The 16,436-nt window shown below is 38.0% G+C and overlaps 1 protein-coding gene across 6 annotated transcripts in view; it reads left to right on the top strand.

Annotated features, from left to right (window-relative positions):
* LOC149580194 (uncharacterized) overlaps window positions 1–16,436 on the top strand; it is a 35,232-nt gene that overhangs the window by 16,179 nt on the left and 2,617 nt on the right. For 2 of the 6 annotated variants that reach the window (XM_089789962.1, XM_089789951.1), the window contains exon 2: window positions 12,011–16,423. In XM_089789962.1, the coding sequence (XP_089646088.1) occupies window positions 12,011–16,423 (4,413 nt within the window). Of the gene's footprint in view, window positions 1–11,268; window positions 11,530–12,010; window positions 16,424–16,436 lie in introns of those variants that run through there. The other 4 variants (XM_089789973.1, XM_089789958.1, XM_089789952.1 and 1 more) reach the window with 4 other exon arrangements.

The following is a 16,436-nucleotide window of genomic DNA, read 5'->3' as shown; positions in this document are numbered from 1 at the left end:
TGCCTGCTGCTTCTTGCTGGTCCATGTGACTGCACCGGATCCCAAACTGAACACATATCCAGATGTTGACTTTTTATCATCAACAGAGCCCGCCCAATCTGAATCTGTGAACCCACTGAGTTTAGGATTAGAACTCCGAGAATACAGAAGTCCATAATCAGAAGTGCCCTTCACATAACGAAGCACACGCTTTGCTGCCATCCAATGATCAGCCTTAGGAGCTGTCATAAAGCGTGAAATATAGCTGACTGCGAAGCTGATATCAGGCCTAGTAGCAGATAGGTAGATGAGGCTGCCTACTAGTTGCCTATACGTAGTATCATCAACGGAAGGAGAATCAGACTTGGCTGATAACTTGAGACCTTTCTCCATAGGTGTAGATGCAGGTTTGCAATCCTGCATTCGGAATTTGTCTAACAAGGCTCTGGCATATTTGGACTGAGAGATGAATATACCAGAAGACTGTTGCCAAACTTCAACACCTAAGCAATAATGCATGAGCCCAAGGTCAGTCATATCAAAAGACTGGCATAAGTGTTGTTTGATTCCCTGAATCAAAGATGCCGAACTGCCAGTGATGATCAGATCATCCACATAGATAACCAGAAGGATGATGTCACTGTCAGTAGTCTTGATGTACAGATTTGAGTCTGAAGAACTCCTCTTGAAGCCTTGATCACTGAGGTACGTATCAATCTTGATGTACCATGCCCGAGGGGCCTGCTTCAAACCATAGAGAGCTTTTACCAATCTGAGAACCTGATGGTCTTTACCAGCAACCTTGAAACCAGGAGGCTGCGTCATGTAGACCTCTTCATGGAGATCACCATTCAGGAAAGCACTCTTTACGTCCATCTGATGGACCTTCTAGCCAAACTGTGCTGCCATAGCTAGGACTAATCTGATGGTGCTCATCTTTGCGGTAGGAGCAAAGGTCTCCTCATAATCAATGCCCTGACGCTGAGAAAAGCCCTTTGCCACTAAACGAGCTTTGTACTTATCCAAAGTACCATCTGATTTGTATTTGATTTTGTAGACCCATTTGCAGCTAATGGGTTTCTTCCCTGGGGGAAGATCAGAAAGGACCCAAGTGTTGTTCTTCAGCAGGCTCTGGTGTTCAGATTGCATGGCCTGTTCCCACTCTGGAATTCCTTTAGCCTCGGAATATGTTTGAGGTTCAAACACACTGTGAATGTTGGCCACAAGAGCAAAGTTGACAGAATCTATAGTTTTGCTTTTTTTTCGAGTAGTTCTCCCATCAATGAGCTCATCATCATGAAGATCAGCAAGTGTCTTAGCCCACCACTTAGGCCGGAGAGGAGAATGACCAACAGTAGTACTAGGAGATGCTTGATCAGCAGGATCCTGATCAGAAGAATTTGGATCAAACTCAGGTGAAGCATCTTCAAAACGAGCTGATCCTGCAGGAGAAGCCGGAGGTGGCTGTACAGGTATCACTGGCAGGACTGGAGCTGTAGGAGCTACTGGAGCCCTCCCATCAGGTGGACCTAATGGAAGCCGAACTCCCAAATCATGAACCTACATAGGCTGGTCTGCTGGATCAGGAATAGGAGAAACAGGCATGAATGGTCCTCGCTGCTCATCAAAGACTACATCGCGGCTGTATATGAGACGAGATGTCTCAACATCAATAAGGCGGTAGGCTTTGTGAAGACTGCTATATCCAGCAAGCATCAGTTTCTGACTCTTGGCATCCAACTTGGTGCGTGAAGCATCAGGGATCCAAACAAAAGCAAGAGAGCCAAAAACCTTCAGGTGACTGATTCTGGCTTGCGACCTGACCAGGCCTCTTCCGGAGTTTTACCTTTGACCGCCACTGTGGGTGACCGGTTCAACAGATAAACTGCAGTGTTAACTGCTTCTGCCCAAAAACGCTTCGGAACATGTCTGTGTTCGAGCATGGAACGAGCCATCTCGGTGATTGTCCTGTTCCGACGTTCAACTACACTGTTCTGTTGTGGCGTGTGGGGTGTGGTGAACTGGCGTTGGATGCCATGTGTATCCAAGAAGCTGGAGAAAACATTAGAACAAAATTCCCCCCCATTGTCTGATCTAAGAGTAATAATAGATTTCCCAGGCTCTTTTTCAACTAAGGGTTTAAACTTCTGAAATACAATAAATGCATCGGATTTCTTTTTAAGGAAATACACCCACATTTTTCTACTGAAATCATCTACAAACAACAGAAAATACCTGTATCCAAGAACAGAAGGAGTGGCCATAGGGCCGCAGATATCAGCATGAACAAGCTGAAGTACTTGAGAAGCTCGCCAAGAATCGCCACTGGGGAAAGGTGTGCGATGTTGCTTCCCAGCCTGACATGCGTCACAAACTCCAAGGTGTTGGGTTTGAATCTCTGGCAAACCAAGAACAAGCTCATCCCGAGCAAGTTGTGAGAGATAATGCACATTTAAGTGCCCATATCACTGATGCCAAAGTGTGCTGATGGAAGATCGCCGAGCAGCCATAGCTAAGTCCTGAGAATCACCAGAATCAGTAAGTCTGAAAAGACCATGATCCTCAAGACCAACTGCAACAGTAGACTTAGTCGCCCGATCAGTGATGGTGCACTGATGTGAACTAAAGGTGACTGCCAAGTGTGGAGAATGTCGCAGCAACTGACTGACCGAGAGTAGATTTAGTTCCATCCCTGGAACGTAGTACACATCAAGGAATATGAGCTTCCTCCCAACAGACTGAATTTGAATGTTGCCTTTACCAACAACTGTGTACTCTTCTCCACCACCAAAGATAACAGAATCTGAATAAGGCTGGTAGTCAGTAAACCAGTCTCTGCGGTGAGTGAAATGTCGAGAGGCACCTGAATCAATGTACCAGGCAGATGACTGTACATGATCTGCGGATCTTTTAGCCATGAAGGCATAAAAGGCAGATTCCACCTGCTCAGTGTGCTCTGCACTGTTCGCTTTGGGTTGCGAACCTGATTGCTTAGACTGGGCAGCTAAGCGTTTCCGACATGCAACCTTCATGTGACCATACTTGTGGCAATAGTTGCATTGAATGTTCTTCTTTTTGGTACCATTGGATGCTGGAGCAGAAGACTTCTGCTGAGATGGTTGCTGAAACTTGCCCTTATCCTTCTGAAAGGATTTTGCAGCAAAGGCTTGCTCAGTGGAGGTGGAACTGGAGCTGCTACCGAACTGTTGTTTCCACCGATCTTGCTGAAGTAGCAGGGTGTAGAGATCAGTGAACTTTAGATCAACACTAGTAGATGTGATGTTGAGAGTCTCGATAAAATGCTCATAGGAATTTGGTAAACTCTGAAGAGTGATTACCACAATATCCTCTTCCTCCATCTTGCGACCGATGGCAAGTAACTAATCACGGATTTCCTGAATCCGATTCAGGTGTGCCTGGAGCGAGGTGCGCTCATCCATGACAATAGAAAACAGAGTGTTTTTCAAAAAGAAGGCTCTGCTCTTGTCGGAAGTCTCATGAAGACCTTTTAGATGTGTCCAGATTTCGGCCGCTGTCTTGCCGAATGGAATCTGAGAAAGCTGGTCATAAGCTACGGAGAGTTTGAGAAGCATTACTGCCTCTCGATTGTTCAGATCCCATGTATCTTGATCAGGACCCGGAGAAGTCGGACGCTGCTTAACACCCAGAACAAGTTGATCGGTGTTTCGATATTCGAAGATTGCGATGATGCGTTGCTTCCAGGTTCCATAATTGTGACCATTGAATTTGGAATTATGCTCGAGCAGAATATTTGTCAGAGATGCCATGGCACGTTTTTCAATGAAAAACTGTGAAAATCTGTGAAGGCACGTTCTTCGAGGCAAAAATACGGAAGACCCAGAAGAATCAGAGAATGACCCAAAAGAGAGCTCGAAAAACCCAGAAGGAATCTGCTGTCGTTTTTTGAATCCGCTGGCTCGAAAATCGAGGCACAAAAATCGAGGCACCCAGAAAAAACGGATGACAACCCAGTTGAGCTCTCGAAAAACCCACCAAGAATCTGCAAACAGAAAAAATTTTTGACCCCAAAAATTAGGGTTTCGAAAAAAACGGCCCTAGCTGAAAAAAGCTTGAAAAAACTTCAGATTTCTTGATGAAAAAATGGTCGAATCTGCTTCCCAAAGCACGATAATAGACTGAGACGGCTAAGAGCATGAAGATTTGATATAGAAACATGCAGATTTTCACCCCAAAAATGCGAGTCTTCAAAAAATGACCACGATTTCCACGCGATTTGCAGACCCGTAATTCGAAAATTTCTCCAAGCAGAAAAACCCTAGGTGGGTTTTGGAGAAATTAGCTGAAATAATTTTGGAAAAATTTAAACAAATAATTTCAAGAAGAAATTATAAATTTTTCCAAAAAAATTTAAGTATTTAGCTCTGATACCATATTACAAGGTAATTGGTAAATACTTGCTTATTAATAACAGAGACCGAAAGGTCAATTTATACAAAAGGAAGAGACGATGTTTCCTTAGGAAACGATCGTAAAGAATAGAAACATTCTATTCCAGAGAAAGCAAAAAACGAAAGCAAACTAAAGCTAAAGATATTTACAAGATAACCATTAACTAATAATAGACGTCTTATCTATTATTGTAATAATTTGTAGATTTAAAAAAAAATTCTCTCTTTAAGACACACCACCATGATGTGAATCAAGGGACGATTTCTTGCATCCTTCCTTTTATGGTAAAATAATGAATGTTATCAAACAAAGATCATAAATGATCTATATATACAAGTATACACAAGAATGTTTCTATAACGAACAAAGAGAGAGAAATAGAAACATTCTGAAGAGAGAGAAAGTTGCCATCATGAACAGAGAGAGAATATGGAAACATAGAAGAAGAGTGACCATTAGAAATAGAAGTAAATCTACAGAACAGAGAGAAACAAAATTAGAGAGATTTTACTCTAATACCCTTACTTAATGGTCAATCTAATTTTAAAACAAAAAAGTTGTAGGAGAATCCTTAAAAGGTGTAAAAGGCAGACTCAAGCTAATCTGTGAGCCCTGCATGTTTTGCAATTTTTGCCTGCGGTTGAGACCCTCCTTGCTTCCGTTGTTTAGAAGCAATGAGAGTCCTGCATTGTGGGATTACAGACCAAATTTATGGCAATGAGACTGAGATGGGCCTTTATCCTTGTGAAAGGATTGGACTGAATATGCTTGTTCAAAGGAGGTTGAAGGAGCACTGCTTCCAAACTGTTGTTTCCAATGGTCCTGCTATAGAAGTTTGGTGCACAAATCCTAAAATTTGAGGTCAACATTAGTTGCAATAATGTTGATCGTCTTAATAAAGTGCTCATAGGATGGTGGTAGACTTTTTAGAGTAATAACCACCATATCCTCTTCCTCCATTGTACGACCAATGGCCTCAAGCTAATCTCTAATGTCTTTAATCTTTAAAAGATGTTCTTGTAAGTACATTTGCTTATCCATAATAATAGAGAATAGCTAATTCTTTAGAGAGAAGGTTATGCTTTTATTTGTTGTCTCATGGAGATCCTTCATTGTTTTCTAGATCTCTGCAGCTGATCATTAGTAACTGAAAGCTTAGTAAGCTTAATTGCTTCACGATTACGCTCATCAAACTTCTTGAGTAGCATCGACTTTGATAGGACAAGTCTCAGTACGTAGAACAAGTGCCTCAAGGTGACGGTACTTGAAATCGTCATCATTCTCTGCTTCTAGGTGTTGTAGTTCTTTCTGTTGAATCACTAACTGCCTTCCAAGATAAGATTGGTGAGAGATGCCATGACATGTTTTAAAAGAAAACGTGAATATCTAAAAAGGCACAAACTTCGAGGCAAATTGACAAAAGACCTAGAAAAAATTAAAGGACACCTAGAAGAGAGCTTGAAAAACCAAGAAAGAATCTGAGATTAGATTCTTTATTTGCTGGCTTGAAAATCGAGGAACAGAAAATGATGCGCTTAGAAAAACAAACACTGACCCAGTTGAGATATGCAAAAACCCATCAAGAATCTGCAAAAGGTTTTTAAAAATGGCACAAAAAGGAGAGTTTTGAAAGAAACCTTAGCCATTTATGAGAAAACCCCAAAAAAAAGCCAGATGTGATTGTAAAAAAGGTGGGGAAATGCAGGCCTTTGTTGCGAATCAGTTTAAAAAACCTTGGACGACAACAAAAATGGTTGCTTCTAGATAAGAAAGATGCCCAGAAAGCCACAAATTTGTAGAAAAAATAGAAAACTGTTCAGAACAATGAATGCACAAAAGAAAAAAAGGTGCCAAATACAAAATAGATTCCCTTCCAAAAAAAAAACGCTGCTAAGAAACCCTTTTGGGGTTCAAGGAAAAAACAAATTCTTGCAAAAAGAACAAAGAAAAAACAAAATGAACACACCCAAGCAAAGATTTTCAAAAATCTAGTCTAAAAATTTCAAGAAGAAATTAAAGATTTTTAAAACCTAGTTCAAAAAATAACTCAAGAAATTTCAATAATAAAATTATTATTTTTTGAAAAAAATAGCTCTGATACCATACTATGGTAAAATAATGAAGGTGTTATTAAATAGAGATCATAAATGATCTATATATGCAATTATACACAAGAATGTTTCTATAATGAACAAAGAGAGAGAAAACCATTTTGAAGAGAGAAAGAGAAAGTTTCCATAATGAACAAAGAGAATATGGAAACATAGACGAAGAGTTGACCATTAGAAATAGAAGTAAATCTATGAAAGAGAAACAAAATAAGAGCAATTTTACTCTAATATTTCCACCCAACTGAAACAATGGATATACTTGTCTCAGTCCATGAATTCCTTATGGGCAAAAAGACGACTTCAACCCCCTTGATGTCTCTTTTCAATAAGGTGCTGCATACCTTCTCATAACCTGGGCCCTTATACCTTCTTGGAGATTTATTGACACTTTTAAACATCTTCTTGCAATATGGGGAGCAAACAACATTGAAAGACAACCCATTTTCATATATGCATCTTTGTCGGCAATGTCTCGACTCTCATTTTGAAATGATGTTTCTGAAGGCCCCTTTCTTTAGTGTGCAATGGGTGCTTCACTTTTTGTCTTAGACTCAGCTGTAGTAGTAAGAAATGGGTGCTCTTCTATTAGAATATTCAATGGTGGGGGCTGTAATTGCCTTTGAATTTTTTTAGGGGGGGAATTTTTGTCTACATGCTTCTCTCTTCAGCTTCTTTATGCTCCACAATAAATTTTAAGACTCTGTTAGTTACTATAGGAGCTTTACTTTTTCTTGGGCTTTTTTTACTCTTTCTAGGAATCCACATTGTTAGTGTAAATAATTCATTATTATTAAACTTTACTTAAGTTTACTATGGTTAATGCTTTAGCATATTAGTTGTCATGTAGACACCTAGGAATATGCATAGACATATTAGTTGTCTTGTTGACAACACAAGAGTTAGCAACTTATTTGATCACATGGTGTCTACAACATCTCTTTATGAGATACACCTATGTAAACTTATCCTCTCATTATCGCACAAACTCCTGTGCTTAATGGAGGATAATCCACGCTTGGTGGACATGTGCTTAGTTGTGATGTTTATCTCTTTGCTGACTCCTAGTCATTCTAGTTGCCCTTATATACAAGGCACTTCTAGTGTGTATTCATCTCATATCCAATCATGTGATATCCATTCTCATTTGATCATCATTTGTCTCTCTTGTGCTATCTATTGAGCTTCTTGATCTTGGCATTGAATTATTGCCTTAGGAAAATTCTTACATGGTATCAGAGCTATACCAAATTCTTACACACACAAATGGCCTATTGCCCAAAAATATGAACTATTAGTTCTACATGATGTCCCTTGCAATTTCAACGCAACCCTTGATCTTTTGGAAGCAGTGTTACAATAACAACATATTTCCACAAAGGAGTATCAGGATTCAGATCTATTTTCTGTTGTTCATTTGTGCCTAGGAGGAAGAGGTAGATGGGGTAACTACCATGCTAATTCCCATGGCAAGAAATTTATAAACACTTAAAACACAAACAAAAAACAATAGACCTTGTGGACAATTAAAAAGAAATGAAAAAAACCTAAACAGTAACAAAATAAAATAAAAAAGTTACATCTTTCAGCCAATGGAAGCTTGCAAAGGAGTAGGACTGAAACTCAAATACTTGATCAAGCTTCAAAAATCAATCTTTCAACTCCTCCTTGCTCAATCAAACTTTTTCTCAACCATCTATGTAAACCAAATGTTTGCTCCGCCTCGAGGAAACAAACTATTTGCACAAAAAAATGAACCAAGAAAACCAAATTAAGTCTTTTAGAAAGAAATGGAAAAAACTAAAACAATAACAAAATAAAATTAAAAAAATTACATCTTTCAGCTAATGGAAGCCTGTAAAAGAGTAAGAATGAAACTCAAACACTTGATTAAGCTTCAAAAATCAATCTTCCAACTCTGTGCTCAATCAAACTTTTGCTCAACCACCTATGAAAACCAAATGTTTGCTCCGTCTCAAGCGAAAACAAGCTGTTTGCACAAAAAATGAGCTAAGAAAACCAACTGAAGTCTTTTAGAAACATCTTTGTAGGATTGTGGAGTTCAAAAAACAATTAATTTTGAAAAAAAAAAAAAAAACATTTCCATCACGTTTTGCCCCGGTGTTCTCTGTCTAGACAAATTCACTCAATTTTGCTAAGCTACCGATGCATCATGGATGCTGCTAGGAATCTTGCTTCCCTCCTATGGATGCACGCAGGATGCTTGGGAGAGCATCTAGAGAGAATTTGTTGAGCATCCGGGCGCACCACGTGAGCATCCAGCCATTTTGAGTGCCTAGTCACTTAAGTGTCTTATTAAAACATGTATTTACTAGGTTTTTTTATTATATTTTTTCTCCTATTTTCCTCACAACCCTAAAGTGGCCCTAAAAGAGGCCATTCGTTGCCATATTATTGTTATTTCAATTTGATTATGCTAATTGCTACAGAATGATTTATTTTTATATATTTCTTGTATTTCTTTGAATACATAAATTATGTTATATATATATATATTTAAAAAAATATATATTTATTTATGGACGCACCCAAACGCATCCAAAATGCCCCAAAAAATACCCGTGCATCAGTATCCCGCACCTACATCAGCATCAGAACCAGCATCGGTAACTTAGCAATTTTGACTTAGGTTTGAACCTGGTCTGACCTGTTCATGTTGACCACCCTAGGAATGGACCTTGTCCTATTCTACAAGTGGCCGGGCTGGCACCAAGACTGGGATCCAATTCGAACCGGATTGGTACCAGGGGTTGGGAGCCACAACATTGGAACATAGCAAACTTTTTCCTTCTAAGTATATCAAACACAGTTTGCAACTGTATCAAATGTTCTTCCATATTTAAGCTAAAAATTAAAATGTCATCCAAAAAGATTATGATCAATTTTCCAATGTAGAAAATTTGTGGGCAGTTCTGTGAGAAAGATTTGATCATGGCACCAAATCAATATGGTGTGTGATACCTTGCAAAGGAGGTAAACGAGCTGGTAGCTCTGCTAGAGTTATATCAAAGTTCTCTTTGAAAATTCTTGCACTTTCAATGGGGGTTGGATCCTGCCAATTTTCCTTGCTTAAAGTCTTGCTCCTTTTGAGCAGGGTAGATAACAAGCTACTCTCTCAATTTCTGTTCATTTTTTTTAAGTAGCTTATTGGTACAAGTGACAAAGTTGACATTGTAGATAACTATTTTGCTTTCCATGGTTTTTAGAGATGGCCCCGTCCTTCATGTTGTCCTTTATAAAGTATTCTCTCTTTGATGTTGGGTCACAACTTGGTAATATCGCTAAGGTCTACCTAATTGCAAATGATGCATAACACTTAATTTACAAAAGGGCCCAATTTTAAAATCAGCAAGGCAAAGTTTCACCACAAGTACATGATTCTTTTCAACCAAGAAATATTAGAAGGGTTAGACTTTGTGATACAAGCATGCTGCCATTTATTAATCATTTTTGGACATTCAACATCTATGATCAGCTTGCACTCTTTGTCCTTACACTTGCATTCCATTCAGAAGTCCAATCAGCCTCTGAAGTTTCCTTGTCTTTGGATGTCAAATTTTCTCGCTACGTCAATTTCTCCCTAACTCATTTTCGACTACCTTTGTTAGGGTTTCTTCTTCTTCTTCTTGGTACCATTGCCCTTTAGGGGTTTTTGAGGACAGTCTATGGACTTATAGGCTTTTTTAAATATAAAACATCTTAGGGCCCTCAAATCTCTAGAATATTGTCATCCTCACCTCCTACCTCTAATGCCTCTCCTTTCTTGGAAGTTAGCTTTCACGTCTTTTTTCTTCTCTTTCGTCACTAATGACAAGTACACAGAAATTTGCTTTTCTTTTATTATAGTTGGTACCCCTCTCTCTACTGAACATTTTTGCTTTTACAGTTCAGTTTGTTTTTCGCCTTTAAGGCGTATAATATGCCTCATAAACAGTAGGTAATGTCACTAAGGTAAGCTCATCTTGGAGTTGAAACTTAGGGCCATTGACATATGTGGGCAGCTTCTAGCCCTTCATTATTATTTTGTATAGTAGTCAGAATCCAAATCTTCATTCATTTCTCAGTATAAATTTGCACCTACCTATCTTTATGTTTTTTAAGTTTTGAAATCCTTTAAATAATTATTGTTTTGCAATCAGAAGGTAAGAATCAAACTCGTAGATGTTTCAACATCTTAGATCTTAGTCTGATTTATCCCTTTCTCGTCTTCCTCTGGAACTAAGGTTTCCTCATTATAGAGCAACATGAGACTTCAATTTGGATTGCACAATTTTCTCTCTTTAGGATCATTTTCATCAGTGTTTTCCATATTGAAATACTTTTAACTTTTCTAGACTTAGGATAGGAATGAATTTGGGTTGATTTCACTTTTGAAGTATAAATATCAAAATTCACCTTGTAGCCTTGTTTGGTGACAATTTCAATGAGCTTCTCGATGGGGTGTACTGCGCAGGCTGCATTTATTGGGTCTGCCTGTTCCTCTTGTACTCATCTAGATGTAATTTGGCCTCAATGTATTTAAATCTTGAGAGCAATTTATCAACATTTTTTCAAGAGCCTGTATTCCTCTTAGCTCTTATTTTTCAGTTCATGTGGATTCCCCTTAAGGCAATTGCAGATTGCTTTGATACTAAAATGGTGCAAATGAACCTAAGATCCTGCAGATTTAGCATGCATAGTTACATTCTTTGATCCTGCAACTCATGTTTTTCAGATTGGAATGTAGAACCATAGGATAGAACTATGGGTATTCACTAAGTCAGATTTGCTCAGAATAAACAGATCACATACAGTCGCACAGACATATGATTGCACAAACAAATCAGTGGTTTTTGACCGGAGGTGAGGGATGGGTTGGTTAGCAGAGCAGTGTTGATCCCCACCAAGAAGTGCAGAGAATTCCAAGCAGAGAGCCAACTGGGCACCAGCCAATGATAAAGTAGGGAGAGATGCAGGGAAATATATCCAATAGAACATGCAGCTCAGAATGGTAAGGTCCAAAAGTTAGTAGCTAATTTGCAGAAAAGAGTACATTTCCTTTATCAGAGATAAGATAGGATAAATTTATTAATGTCCAACAAGAGACCATGAGGATCTAAGGGACTGAAAACCATCCTTATGGAATGCAGATTGGTGGGAGTTTCTGTATTTAAAGAGTGGTAAAATCAGATTTAATACAATTTTATATTCTCGTAAGGTAGGTCTGGTAATCTGGCATTTTCAGATTTAGAAGTGTTCTAACAATAACTGAGATTCCATGAAATCTGAAGAAATATTCATTGTTATGTTTTTGAAGTCAATGACTACAATTTTGGATGTCTTTCAAAATACTGAAAGCCCTTTTAATGTCAAATTTATGTTGTAGTTCACTTAATTATTTTCAAATGTCAGACATTGAAGCTTAAATTTACGGCTAAACCTTGTTCAACTCAAAATGAAGTATTAATTTGTTGTTTTATGTATTGCGTCAGCTACTGAATCAAGAATTTGGTAAGAACCCAAACCAGATATTTCAGCAAGAGAATAGTAAGAATCTGCAGCAGAATAGTTCAAAGTCTCCTGATTCAGTATTGCTTAAGCAACCAGGATGGTCTTCTTTCTGTGAAGTTGATTCCAAAACAGACGTTTATGAGAAATGCAAGTTTATAGACAAGGAAGGGTTGATATCAAAAGAACCGAAAGAAGACTCAGATAATGGAAGGGAAGAGAAGTCAGAACAACGGAAAACAGAAACAACGCAGCAGCAACAAGAGAGTGACATTAGTAATGATCCTGAGGAACAAGAAAAACCAATGAAAATTGATAACATACCCTTCAATGAATGTCAAAGATTATCAAACTCAAACCAATTAAGTACTCATGAATGTCTTACATGCAATAAGATATTCAAATCTCTGAAAGATTTTGAATCACATCTTGCTGGAAGAAAACATGCCAAGCAGTTGTCACGAAGATTAGTACGTTTTAAAGATTCATCAGAAGTCAAAGACAGTGGTAAGAAATGTGAAAATGGTGGTGATTCTAGATTGCACAAGTATGGTAAGTATCTGCAGCAGAATAGTTCAAAGTCTCCTGATTCAGTATTACCCAAGCAACCAGTATGGTCATCATTCTGTGAGGTTGACTCCAGAACAGAAGCCCTTGAGAATAGCAATTTCATAGACAAGGAAGTGTTGATGTCAAAAGAGCAGAAAGAAGTTTCAGATAATGAAAGTGAAGAGAAGTCAGAGCAACAGAAAACACAAACAGAGCAGCAGCAACGAGAGAGAGACATTAATGACAATCTAAAGAAACAAGAAAAATCAATGAAAAATGATAGTATACCTTTCAGTGAATGTCAAAGATCATTGAACTCAAACCAATTAACAACTGACGTATGTCTCACATGCAATAAGGTATTCAAGTCTCAGAAAGATTTTCAATCACATCTTCCTGGAAGAAAACATATCAAGCAGTCGTCGCAAAGATTAATATGTTTTGAAGATTTATCAGAATCCAAAGATGGTAGCCGGAAATGTGAAAATACTGGTGGCTTTAGATTACAAGAGTATGGTAAGAAGCTGCAGCAGAATATTCCAAAGTTTCCCGATTCAGTATTGCCCATGCAACCAGGATGGTCTTCATTCTGTGAGGTTGACTCCAAAATAGAAGCTCTTGACAAATGCAATTTCATAGACAAGGAAGTGTTGATGTCAAAAGAACTGAAAGAAGGCTCAGATAATGCAAGTGAAGAGAAGTCAGAACATCAGATGACACAAATAGAGCAGCAGCAACAAGACAGAGACATTAGTGACGATCTTGAGAAACAAGAAAAATCAATGAAAAATGATAGAATACCTTTCAGTAAATGTCAAAGATCATCGAATTCAAACCAATTAACTGACGAATGTCTCACATGCAATAAGGTTTTCGAATCTCAGAAAGATTTTGAATCACATCTTGCTGGAGGAAAACATGCCAAGCTGTTGTCACAAAGATTAATACATTTTGAAGATTTATCAGAATTCAAAGATGGTAGTAAGAACTGTGAAAATGCTGGTGACTCTAGATTTCTGATCAACGATAATGTGGAGAAAAGTTTGGAAAAAGAACTTATCGAGATGGTTAAATATGATGGGGATTTGGTTGCTAAAGATGCGAAGGTTTGTCTGGAAGAAAATAGGCAACTGAATGAGCAACAGCAGATGATGGTAGGTGGCATGCTATCCAAGCTATGTAAAAAATCACCGAATTTGAGTGAATTGAGTATTATAAATTGTAAGTTATCTAATATTAAAGGTGACGTGCAGAAAAGTTCAGAAAGCAAACCTGTTTGGAAGGCCAAAGATGATCAGGATCTGGGTGCTAAAATTGAAGAGATTTACATGAAGGAAAATACAGGGCTGATTGATCAACATCATATGAAGGAAGGAAATTTGAAGCAACAGGAAGTGCGAACTGAGCAGCAGATAACAGAAGGTAATTCAAATGAGCAGAGTACACAAATGGAACAGCAGATGGTAGAAGGGGGAGCACTTTCATTGATATCAAACCAATTACAATCTAAGCAATGCATTGCATGCAATAAATTATTCAACTCTCAGGCTGGTTTTGAATCACATCTTGCTGGAAGAAAACATGCCAAGCAGTTATTGAAAAGAATAACACATATTAAAATTCAATCAGATGTTAAAGATGATAGTATGAAATGTGAAAATGCCAGTGAGAAGATATTGAGTGTTGACTCTGGATTAGTTGTCAAGGATAATATGGAGAAAAGATTGGAAAAAGAGCTTGTTGAGAAGGTTAAATATAATGAGGATTTGGCATCTAAAGAGCAGAAAATTGGTATGCAAGAAAATGCAGAACTGAATGAGCAACAACACATAATGATAGGTGCTATACCATTAAAGCTATGTAACAAGTCATCAAATTTGAGCAAATTAAGTATTAAAAATTGTTCTTATGTTACAGGTGATGAGCAGAAAAGTTTTGAAAACAAACCGGCTTGGAAGGACGAAGATGGTAAGGATTGGGGTGTTACAATCAATCAAGTTAACATTGAAGAAATTGCAGACATGATTGATCAACATCAGATGGAGGGAAATTCAAAGCAGCAAAAAGTGCAAATTGAGCAGCAGATGCCAGAAGGTAATTCAAAGAAGCAGAATCCACGAATGGAGCAGCAGATGATGGAAGGGGGAATACCCTCATTGAAATCAAACCAATCAAGAATTGAGAAATGTGTTGCATGCAATACAGTTATCAACTCTCAGGATGCTTTTAAATCACATCTTGCTGGAAGAAAATATGCCAAGTCATCGTTGCAAAGAATAACACACGCTAAAGTTCTATCAGAAGTCAGAGATGGTAGTAATCACTGTGAAAATGCTGGTGAGAAGATATTGATAAGTATTGACTCTGGATTACTGGTCAAGGATAATGTGGAGAAAAGAATGGAAAAAGAACTTGTTGAGAAGGTTAAATATAATGGGGATTTGGTTGGTAAAGAAGATGAGGTTGGTATGAAAGGAAATGCAGAACTGAGTGAGCAACAAGAGATAATGGTAGGTGCTATGCCATTCAAGCCATGTAAATGGTCATCAAATTTGAGTGAATTAAGTATCAAAAAGTGTAAGATATCTTATGTTAAATGTGATGAGCAAAAATGTTCTGAAAACAAACATGTTTGGAAGGCCAAAGTTGATGAGGATTTGGGTGCTAAAATCAATGAGGTTGATATGAAGGGGAAATTAGAGCTGATTGATCAACATCAAATGAAGGAAGGAAACTCAAAGCAGCAAAAAGAGCAAATTGAACAGCAGATAGCAGACAGTGATTCAGAGCAGCAGATGATGGAAAAGAGAACACCCTCATTGAAATCACACCAATTAAGAACTGAGGAATTTCTTACATGCAAAAAGGAATCCAATTCTCAGAAAGATTTTGAATCATATCTTTCTGGAAGAAAACATTCCAAGCAGTTTCTGCAAAGAATAACATGCTGTAAAGCTCAATCAGAAGTCAAAGATGATAGTAAGAAATGTGAAAATGCTTGTGAGAAGTTATTGCTAAGCGTTGACTCTGGGTTAATGGTCATGGATAATCTGGAGAATAGACTGGAAAAAGAACTTGATGAGAAGGTCAAATATTATGGGGATTTGGTTGCTAAAGAGGACAGGGTTGGTATGAAAGGAAATATGGTACTGAATGAACAACAACACATGATGGTAGGTGCCATGCCAGCCAAGGTATGTAAAAAGTCATCAAATTTTAGCAACTTAAGCATTAAAAATTGTTATGTTAAAGGTGATGAGCAGAAAACTGCTGAAAACAAACCTGTTTGGAACCCCAAAGATGATAAGTATTTGGGTGCTAAAATTAAAAAGATTGACATGAAGGAAAATGTAGAACTGATTGATCAAGATCAGATGAAGGAAGGACATTCAAAGCAGAAGAAAGTGCAAATTGAGCAGCAGATGATAGAAGGTAACTCCAAGAAGAAGAATCCACAAATGGATCAGCAGATGATGCAAGGGGGAACATCCTTATTGCAATCAAACCAATTAAGAACTAAGGAATGTGTCTCATGCAATAAAGTATTCAACTCTCAGGGTGATTTTGAATCACATCTTGCTGGAAGAGAAAAAGCCAAGCAGTTGTTGCAAACAATAGATTGTGTTAAAGCTCTATCAGAAGTCAAAGATGATAGTATGAGATGTGAAAATGCTGGTGAGAAGATATTGATTAGCACCAACTCTGGATTACCGGTCAAGGATAATATCGAGAAAAGATTGGAAAAAGAACTTGTTGAGAAGGTTATTTATGATGGGGTTTTGTTTGCTAAAGAGGAGAAGGCTGGTTTAAAAGAAAATGCAGAATTGAATGAGCAACAACAGATAATGGTAGGTTCTTTTC

The sequence above is a fragment of the Cupressus sempervirens genome, chromosome 1 (assembly GCF_028749045.1).
Source record: "Cupressus sempervirens isolate cs-2001-9-10 chromosome 1, ASM2874904v1, whole genome shotgun sequence".
In the NCBI taxonomy this organism is placed as follows: Eukaryota; Viridiplantae; Streptophyta; class Pinopsida; order Cupressales; family Cupressaceae; genus Cupressus; species Cupressus sempervirens.
This window is presented reverse-complemented; position numbering and strand designations above follow the sequence as displayed.